The sequence below is a fragment of the Ruditapes philippinarum genome, unplaced genomic scaffold, assembly GCF_026571515.1.
Source record: "Ruditapes philippinarum isolate M1 unplaced genomic scaffold, ASM2657151v2 ctg1428_1_1_1_1, whole genome shotgun sequence".
Classification (NCBI taxonomy): domain Eukaryota; kingdom Metazoa; phylum Mollusca; class Bivalvia; order Venerida; family Veneridae; genus Ruditapes; species Ruditapes philippinarum.
In genome coordinates, this window is record NW_026855974.1 from 61,839 (window position 1) to 72,812 (window position 10,974).

At 31.5% G+C, this 10,974-nt stretch overlaps 1 protein-coding gene across 2 annotated transcripts in view; it reads left to right on the forward strand.

Moving 5' to 3' along the window:
- Positions 1–10,718, forward strand: part of LOC132745011 (liprin-beta-1-like) — a 65,945-nt gene extending 55,227 nt beyond the window's left edge. The window contains exons 4-5 of one of the 2 annotated variants that reach the window (XR_009627777.1): positions 5,245–5,356; positions 7,206–10,718. Coding sequence is in view for 1 of the 2 variants with exons in the window: in XM_060733841.1 (XP_060589824.1) it covers positions 5,245–5,298 (54 nt within the window). In the remaining variant the exon portion in view is untranslated. Of the gene's footprint in view, positions 1–5,244; positions 6,472–7,205 lie in introns of those variants that run through there. The other variant, XM_060733841.1, reaches the window with a different exon arrangement.
- Positions 10,719–10,974: the final 256 nt, after the last annotated feature.

Genomic DNA, 10,974 nt, shown 5'->3' on the forward strand with positions numbered 1-10,974 from the left:
TTTTCTCCCAGCAGTTCCACCAATTTGATAAAAATCTACAAAAAAATCATGATCCCTATATATATATATTCCTTTGAGGCGTGAATGCATCTGGACTTGAATATAGTGTTCTCTTATATTTTAATATATTTTTAGATATTTTTCTTATCTGGAATATATCTGTATTCATGTGTTCTACCTGGAATTAGTTCAGTTTGTTAAGGATTTTTGTTTTCTCCTGTTTGTCTCTGAATAATTTATACTTTTGTTTTTAAATAGAGGATATTGAATGAGTGTAGTTTTAATACTAAATTTATTGAACAAGTTGAATAAAATCATATTATGCGAGCCTCTGGCGAACATAATATTGTTTTATTCAACGAGTTCAATAAATTTAGTATTGAATCTACATGAATAATAATATTCTATTTATCATATATATAAAATAAGAACAGTAAACTGTAAAAATGAGTATTTTTTCAATGACGCGCCTATAGTGTAACGTTACCATTAGTGCGCTTTAACGCTATGTTTCTATATAGCGCAAATGATGTCACGTCAAAGTGTTATTACACTAGTGTAATATTGTTTTTATTAAATGGTTTTATTACACTCTTGCGCCGTGGTTAAGATGATAATGGGATATATATATATATACATTTAATTGTGTATATTATGAAATTCTACAATATTGCAGATTTCTATAAATTATTCAGAGACATAGATAACAGAGATAAGCAGCTCCTATATACTCCATTGAAATATCACTCATGCCTATAAAAAAGTGTAAAATTAGGCATTTTGTAGCAAATAAAACTTAATGGGTGTATATATGATCCTTTAATATATTATATACCATTTGAAAGGTAAATCTTTCATCTATGGCTGCATGTTAAAAATATTGGTAACTTTCTATGCTTTTCACGTAAAAAAGTAGCTGAACATACCCACTGAGCCAGTTTTTCATCATATGCATAGTTATGTAACAAAAGTTAATAAGTAGTTCTCTTTAAAAAAAATGATACAACATTTATTTAAATGGGAACTGTAAATATATTTACCTGCAGCCATAGACAAATGCATAAGCTTTCAGAAAATGTATTATTTTACTGATTTTGATATCTGGTTAATAAGTTTTACTTGCTACAAGTTTTAAGTTTAGTAGGCACGCGTGATATTTTAACTGGCTAGGAAGTTAAAAGCCTATCTCTGTTATCTATGTCTCTGAATTATTATGTCACAATAATTTCTGAATTATTCCTTGTTTTATTTTCTTTGATGTACAATTTTTGAAATTTACAGTAAGGACATTTTTATACTATAATATTTTCTGAACGATTTCTGTTTTTGTTTTGTACATTAAATAAAATGTGCATATTATGAAATTCTACAAAAAGGAGATTTTTATGCTAGAATAATTTTTTATAGCCTTATTTGATATTTATTGTTTTTCACTCATATGGGTAGGCTAATCCTAATCTTATAAAATATTCTAATGTTTACTAAAATATTATATAGTTGAAATGATTAAAATCAATTCAATTCTGTTACTCAATGATTATCATAGAAAAAGTTATTTCTTACAGACACCATTAGGAAGAATTAATTATTTTAATTCATTTTTATTATTGACAGGAATGTAGAGACTTCAAATTAATTTTTGAATTTGCTCATTTTTTTGGACAATTCGAAAGGGGAATGATTTCTGTTGTTTGTGTAATACATAGTTTTCCTATTGATTCAAGTCATTAATCAGTATTTTTGGCTGTTGTTTGTGTAATTGATGGCAATCATTTAATCAAATTCTTGTTTTTGCAACCATTTATCAATACTTCACTCTTGTAAGTGTAACACAGTTGTTCTCCCATTAGCCAATTAGTTTATCAAGTACTTCACAGTTGTTAGTAAACCGCCTCCGTGGTCAAGGGGTTAGAGTCGATGACTTCTAATTCCATTACGTCTGTCTGGCGTGGGCTCGATCCCCGTGAGATACTTTTGGTAGTTTAGCAGTTTTAGGAAGGTAGTCTAGTACTGGTGTAACTCTCCAGAACGATGGTTTGGAAACTCCCCACCTATATGTGCTGAAATACTGTTTGGGAAAAGTTGTTAAATGAAACAAACAAACAGTTGTTAGTGTAACACATGTGGCTGTTCTATTGCAATCATTTATCAATACCTCACTGCTGTTAGTGTGACACAAGTGGCTGTTCTATTGCAATCAGTTATCAATACCTCACTGCAGTTAGTGTAACACATGTGGCTGTTCTATTGCAATCAGTTATCAATATTTCAATGCTGTTAGTGTAACTAATTTAGCTTTTCTACTGGAATCAGTTATCAATACCTCACTGCTGTTAGTGTAACTCATGTGGCTGTTCTACTGCAATCAGTTATCAATACATCACTGATGTTAGTGTAACTCATGTGGCTGTTCTACTGCAATCATTTATCAATACCTCACTGCAGTTAGTGTAACTCATTTAGCTGTTCTACTGCAATCAGTTATCAATACCTCACTGTTGTTAGTGTAACACATGTGGCTGTTTTATTGCAATCAGTTATCAATGCCTCACTGCTGTTAGTGTAACACATGTGGCTGTTTTATTGCAATCTGTTTTCAATGCCTCACTGCTGATAGTGTAACATTTATGGCTGTTCTACTGCAATCAGTTATCAATACCTCAATGTTGTCAGTGTAACAAAGCTATGATAAAGACCATGTCAAAAATAAAGACCACCTTGTAAATTAAAGACCACCTTTAAAAAAGAAAGACCAATTTTCAACAATTCTCATTGATAAATAGAACATAGTAACCTCTAAATAAGGACCATTTGTCTATAAAGGCTTGATCAGTCCTTTATTTGGATGTCTTTGTTTACAAGTTTGACTGTATAATTGGCTGTTTAAAAAAAATCGAAATTTCCAGAAACATGTTGTCAGTGCTTGAGAATACAAATTTTGTTAAGCCTTATTGCTCACCTTTTTTTTTTGGAGATTAAACCAGGTGTGATATTTATAGATAGATTTATTTGGAAGCAGAAGTGAATATTTTTTTAATCTTGAACTTAAGGGGCTCGACTTGAGTCTTTCACTCTCTGGTTACTCTCATATTTATCATGAATCTCACATTTTAATTTCATTCTTAATTTCATTTGTAATGTAGAAAAAAGCCAGTGTTTTTTTAATGCAATGTGTTCAAATGTCAGAAGTTTTGTATATACACTGAAATTCTATTATTGAAAATGCACCTAATTTCAGATACATGTAAAATACAAAAAAAAATATCAGTGAACTTAAAAATATGATATTTACAGCATAATGCAGTCTCTGTTTTTCATAAAATGCTACTGTACTGTTGAAAAGTGTGAAATAATTTTTTGCTCTCATTTGGGAATAATGGGATTTATTGAAAAAAAGATTTCAGTGGAGTTAATTTAGTTGCAGGAGTTTTTTATGCAGAGTTTTAGGGCAATTAAGTCAAATGTAATTCAGATGTTTTAAGTTAAATACAAATATACAAAGAAATAATTAATGAATTAGTGACTTGTTATTGTTTTTGAACAGAAAAATGTTCTAGTTGAAAAGTGAAATGGTGAAAGGTTTTTATTGAAAATTCTTTTCTTTTTTTTTAATGGTGAAATGTTATTGGTAAAAAAAATGTCTTTATTAATGCTGAAATATTAATATTAATCAGTATCACTGAGTTTATATCAAAATATTTTTTTCAAATTTACTGATTGAAAGGGCTTTTATGAAAATAATTGAGCCGCGTCACAACAAAACCAACATAATGCGTTTGCGACCAGCATGGATCCAGACCAGCCTGCGCATCCACGCAGTCTGATTAGGATCCATGCTGTTCGCTTACAAACCCTATTATAAGTAGAGAAACTGATAGCGAACAGCATGGATCCTGATCAGACTGTGCGGATGCGCAGGCTGGTCTGGATCAATGCTGGTCGCAAACCCATTATGTTGGTTTTGTCATGACACGGCTCATATATGTTTTATGATAAACAAATGGAAAATCATCTTTTTCAGATGTCTGTTATATTATTTGAGTACTTAAATACAAAACTGCATGTTTGTAACATCGCTTTTCATTGGATAATTGTTTATATGGTTTTATACACGGCTGCTGTCGATTTATGAAGAAATCGCATTTTATGCCTTTAAAATTGATGCTTGCTGTATTATAAATTTGTTATAAATATTTCTGACAGGTTATATGGCTAGCCGCTTGGTTTATATTTACAAACAACTGTTTATATATATTTAAATAGGGCCAAAACTTAAAAAATTCTTTATAACTTATAGTATGGGGCACATTCTTGAATATTTCAGAATAATTTTATTTTGACCTTTATAAACTGATAAATTATTATATATTTAAAGTCTAGCCATTTCATTTTGGGTCATCTTTTTACAATTTGAATAATTATTCTGGAAAAACGAAGTGCGCAAATGATCTGAAAGTTTGTACAAAGATTAGTGGTCTAAACATACATCAAATGGTACATTTATCTGGAAAAAATATTTCAGTCCCATCATGACAAAATACCTCAATGGAACCCCTTTAAATTGAATTACAATTTTTTTTTTTAAATGTATGGGTAAATTCCATTTTCAGTGATTGAAATTTGATTTTCCTCTTTTCTGATTAATCAAGCTATAGTTTCCCATTTATAAAGCCACAGGTTGTTTTGAAAATTGAAAAAAAAATCACTGCCTCCTTGATAATTGTTAACCTGAAAAATCTATAATTGTTAACCTGAAAAATCTTCAGGCACTTAAAGGGATTTGAACCCCAGACCTCTTGATTACAAGGCAAACACACAACCATGTCGCAAAAATGTCAACACAACAGCAAGACTGTTGGAAATGATCTATACCTGTTCTCACTACATGGTTGAACAATGAAGTAATTTAATCAGTGTTAATTAGACATTTAACAATTTTTGATACGAACTGATATTCACATTTTTTTCACAAATCTACATTTAAAAAATAAATATCATAATAAAATGAGAGAACACTTTCTATTTTAGTGGTAATATACTGTGGAGTAATATGAAGAAATATTATTAATATTTTATTATCATAAATTTTTTCAAATTTTATGTCATTACATGCTGTACACAATCATATTATAGTGTAAACATATATATACATTGTATAGACACATATATACATTGTATATACACACACTAAGAGAGTAGTATTAGATGATTTTGAAAATGAAATCTCAAAATTGATATTTTCAGGGAAATAAAAGATCATTTACTTCAATATTCACTTGGAAAGGCTGGTACATGTAGCTAGAAAAAAGTACAGTATAAGATTAAAGAAAGACTAGAAGATTATTACAAACAACAGGTACTTATATAATATTTAATGTATATTTAACAAACCAAACTGTTTTCCAAAAAAAATTCATGAAAACATATGCATTTTTACCAGTGTCACCACAGGCCAGATTAACAGACCCATTCCCAGTGGCAAATAATGCCAAATATGCTTTTTTTTTTCCAAGTTTAGAAAAAAATCATAAGTCAAAATTCCCGTTATCAAAGCTGACAATTTTTCTTCATAATCCATTTCAATCCAATATGGTACCATACAGATGATGTTCAAAAACACATTTCATTGTCAATTTTTTATGTATTTTTTATGCTTTGAATGATATACAATTTGTTGGATTAACAACTTTGTACATGCATGGTACTGAATATTTTTCCCAATTAAGATGCAAAATTTCTAAATTTCCCAAAATGTCTAGGAAAAGGCTTGAATCTGAAATTCTTTGCATTTCTAATCTACATACTGAAATAGTCCAAGACTTGTTCATATATAGTACCGCCTAAAATAAAAGAGTGTCAGTGCATGCTCACAGTTTATTATAGTGTTAGTTAAGAACATACTTTAAATATTTCTGTCAATTGGCATTAAGATACTGCCTATGACAGTCTTTTTCCTTTGCTGAAAATGATCACTTACATAATTATGGTGTTTTAAGGTAGTACAAATCAATCCTACAGGGCATTACGAGGAACTGCAAAATTTACAATGCAGTTTTGTTGCCTTGAACAAGACCTCAATATGTATGCAAAATTAACAATACAGTTCATCCTTATGAATAGTTTACATTTTGGTTATTCAAGATTGAAACAAAAATTAAAGAAATATGTATTCAATAGCAAAGCACAGCTGTGAAGTGATTGACTTTCTCCACCAAATGATTTAAATTATGTATAAAAATGCTTCCCTACCCTTTGATTGACCATTTTTTTCTTCTTAGTGTGCCTTTATTGCTAAGATCTGCTTAATTGACAAGACTGTTTTTAAAGTTTGAAGGGATAATCTTTGAAACATTCATATTGGTTATTAAACTAACCATTATTTACTTTATTTGTAGCCAATAAATAATTATACCTTTAAATTGTATGCGGTCTAAACAAATTAATTGTATATTGTCTGAATTGTATACACACCAGTCTCTCCACAACTCACCCCAAATGAGGGTAAAAATAACTCTGACATAAAGAAGTCTGCGTAGGGATGACAATTTTATTTTATAAAACGCAATATATCGTTCATTGCTTTCAAGGGATCATTGTTTTTCAGAGTTTAATATTGCAAGTGCAAAATTGATAGTTCCACTCTGTTACTATTTATTTAAATATTCAAAACTACTTTCACTTTCGGTTTTAATTTAAACTAACAATTGACGAAAATACGAGTGTTGAACGAAACTGGGTTTGTAAAACCAATAATGGATTGTCAGAAGGAGTGTTTTGCGCATGTTTTGAGTAAAAATGATGTAAAGGCTATTACACCAACAGAGTATGAAAAAAGTTTAATTTATCAACTGGCCCCATTTCCTTTTTGTTCTATCACTTCGGCGTTAAAGCCACCATGTAAAAAATAGTCCGTTCCATCATGCTTAGAGTGGTTTCACACAGGTCAGTAAGACCGGTGTACACAATGTACTGTCTGAACATATGTGACAGAAAAAATATCACAAAAAAGGAATTTAGTATTACTATGAGTATTTATTAAAGAAATTGTATTTCAAATATATTTAAATAGTATTATTGAAAGTCATTTTGTATGACAGACACACAAATCTAGTGCTCTTTATTATAAATATAAGAAGAGACAAATAAGATAAGCATTTTTTTGCAAATTATTGTACTTCATATAATTTTTATTGCATTTTTTTAAGGTGGACATGTGTCACTGTCAAGCAAATGAAGATTAGCATCACATTCGGTGGGAATCTCCAGTTTCCAGATGTAGTGATCATAACTGCATAGGCACCATGAACACTTTGGCCTAGTTGGAGTATTTTAGAGGGCTTAGGTCTGAGTTGAATCCCCTGTCAATAGTAAAGGCCAGTAATGAACATTGTGTTGAAGGAAAATGTTAAAACTCGGATTTCCCGCTAAACCAATCATTACTTTACCTTATATTCAGTGCGGTAATGTAGGAAATGGTTACTTTCTGGAACGGAGCTGTCAATAATTTTTATTTTTTTAGCTTGTTAGCGTTATTGTCGGACAGTTGAGAAGTAAAGACTTCGCAGTTTGACTGTATACAAGTTTGCCTTAAAGAAAGTATGTGGAAATTTTAACAGTTATTCTTTGATTTTGTAGAAATTGACCAGAATTCAACTTTGTTTACACGCATCGCTTGGACGTCGAAAACGACATGCAATGACATTTCAGTGAAATTTGGAAACTTGCTCGTATTTTGGAGCATTTTGAAGGATTTCGATGAAGTAAAAAGTGTTTATGATAGGATACATTATTCCTAGAGACAACCACAAAGATAAAATAGTGATCTGGTGTATTTTTACAGAACAGTTCTTGTTTGCTTTGCATGATAGTTTTCTCTCATTAGGGACCTTTATTCTTTATATATAGTATTATGAGCGTATATGGGTAAATTAATTGTGTCTAGTGCCTGTGGTTTTAACATGTATCTTAGCTTGCCTGGTTTAATGAAAAGTAATAAACCTGAGAATTGAAACTATGAGAATAAATTGTTGTTATTAGTCCCCTTCTGTTTTCAATAAGAGGGGACTAAAGGCTGATCTCTTTCTGTATGTCAATGAAATCTGAATTTTGATATTACTCAAAAGGTACGAAAGCAAGGTTCATCATACTGGTATCTGATATAGAACTATACTGAGATTAAGCATGTTATTATAATTCATGCTCCTGAAAGGGAGAGAATATAGTTGCGGTCTTTACCATCTGTTGGTATGGACTCAAGTAATATTATTGATAAATATCCGTGTTCATTCCATACAGACTTGTACTTAAAGGAAAAAAGGTTGCTCATGGGAGGAAAATATGTTTTTTATGGTGTTTTTGAGATTTTATAAGATTAAGGGGAAAAAAAACACGGTCTGACCTTAGGAAGACAATCAACCTTCACACACTTGTCCGGAATATGAATATAACTAGATATGTATTGAAGGGATTTTATGTAAACTTCACAAAGTGATAGAGACTTTTAAGAGGAAGTGCAATGTTCAAGAAACATAACTCTACCTTGCTTCATGTTTTAATTATCTCCCTTAAGTTAAAAATGCTTATTCCAAACTATCACTGAATCTACATCTACTTGAACGACTCGAATTTGCCAAAGTGTCAAAGAACCATAACTCCATTCCTTAGATTTTAGCTCGACTATACGAAGTATATGGAGAGCTGTCCTACTCGCCCCTGCGTCCGCGTCCAGATTTTAGATTAAAGTTTTGGTGCAGTAAAATATTTTTCACTATAACTTTCTCATTTCTTAAGGTATCAACTTTAAACTTCAAATATATGTTCCTTATCATCAACCACATCTTATGTGACAAGGTTCATGACTCTAGCACCAATATTTTCAGATTTATCTCCCCTTGAACTTAGAATTTTCCTTAAAAAATACTATTTTTTACTGTTACTTCTTTATTTCTTAAGGGATCAACCTCATACTTCAAATATATGTACCTTATCATCATCCCCATCTTATGTGACAAGGTTCATAACTCTAGCACCAATATTTTAAGATTTATCTCCCCTTGAAGTTAGAATTTTCCTAAATAAGTACTATTTCTTACTGTTTCTTCTTTATTTCTTAAGGGATCAACCACATACTTCAAATATATTTACGTTATCATCATCCCCATCTTATGTGACAAAGTTCATAACTCTAGCACCAATATTTTCAGATTTATCTCCCTTTGAACTTAGAATTTTCCATAAAAAATATTATTTTTTACTGTTACTTATTTATTTCTAAAGGGATCAACTTCATACTTCAAATATATTTACGTTATCATCATCCACATCTTATGTGACAAGGTTCATAACTCTAGCACCAATATTGCAAGAATTTTCTCCCCATAAACTTAGATTTTTATGCCCCCACATAGTGGGAGCATATAGCGTTGCACTTGTCCGTCCGTCTGTCCGTCCGTACGTCTGTCTGTCCGTCCGTCCGTCTGTCCGTACGTCCCGAAATCTTGTGAACGCAACTCCTCTTAAACCGGATGGCAGATTTTGCTTAAACTTCCAGGGATGAACAACCTTTATGTGTAGATGGTAGTAAAGGAAGGAATTTTCGCTGTGACAAAATTTAACAGAATTATGGCCCTTTGTTGATTTTTTCACTATATACTATGTAGAAATTTTGTGAACGCAACTCCTCTTAAACCGGATGGCAGATTTTGCTTAAACTTCCAGGGATGAACAACCTTAATGTGCAGATGGTAGTAAAGGAAGGAATTTTTGCTGCGACCAAATTTAACAGAATTATGGCCCTTTGTTGACTTTTTCACTATATACTATATAGAAATTTTGTGAACGCAACTCCTCTTAAACCGGATGGCAGATTTTGCTTAAACTTCCAGGGATGAACAACCTTAATGTGTAGATGGTAGTAAAGGAAGGAATTTTCGCTGTGACAAAATTTAACAGAATTATGGCCCTTTGTTGATTTTTTCACTATATACTATGTAGAAATTTTGTGAACGCAACTCCTCTTAAACCGGATGGCAGATTTTGCTTAAACTTCCAGGGATGAACAACCTTAATGTGCAGATGGTAGTAAAGGAAGGAATTTTTGCTGCGACCAAATTTAACAGAATTATGGCCCTTTGTTGACTTTTTCACTTTATACTATATAGAAATTTTGTGAACGCAACTCCTCTTAAACCGGATGGCAGATTTTGCTTAAACTTCCAGGGATGAACAACCTTAATGTGTAGATGGTAGTAAAGGAAGGAATTTTTGCTGCGACCAAATTTAAGAGAGAATTATGGCCCTTTATTGATTTTTTCACTATATACCATATAGAAATTTTGTGAACGCAACTCCTCTTATAACGGATGGCAAAATGTTGCTTAAACTTCCAGGGATGAACAACCTTTATGTGTAGATGGCAGTAACGGAAGGAATTTTTTGCTGTGACCAAATTTAACAGAATTATGGCCCTTTGTTGATTTTTTCACTATATACCATATAGAAATTTGTGAACGCAACTCCTCTTAAACCGGATGGCAGATTTTGCTTAAACTTCCAGGGATGAACAACCTTAATGTGTAGATGGTAGTAAAGGAAGGAATTTTTGCTGCGACCAAATTTAACAGAATTATGGCCCTTTGTTGATTTTTTCACTATATACCATATATATGTTGTCAGTGGGGGCATCCGTGTCCTTTGGACACAGTTCTAGTTTTACTAGAAAAATGTTATTTTTTATTACAACTTTTTTATTTTTAAAGGTATCTACCTCAAACTTCAAATACTTATTCCTTATCATCAATTACAGTTTTAGCTCGACTATTCGAAGAATATGAGAGCTATTGTAGTCACGTCAGCGTTGGCGTCGGCGTCAGCGTCGGCGTTGGTTAAAGTTTTTTGTAAAGTCAAATATCTCAATCATTACTTGAGATATTCAATTGAAACTTACAATACTTATTCACAGTAACAAGGTACATC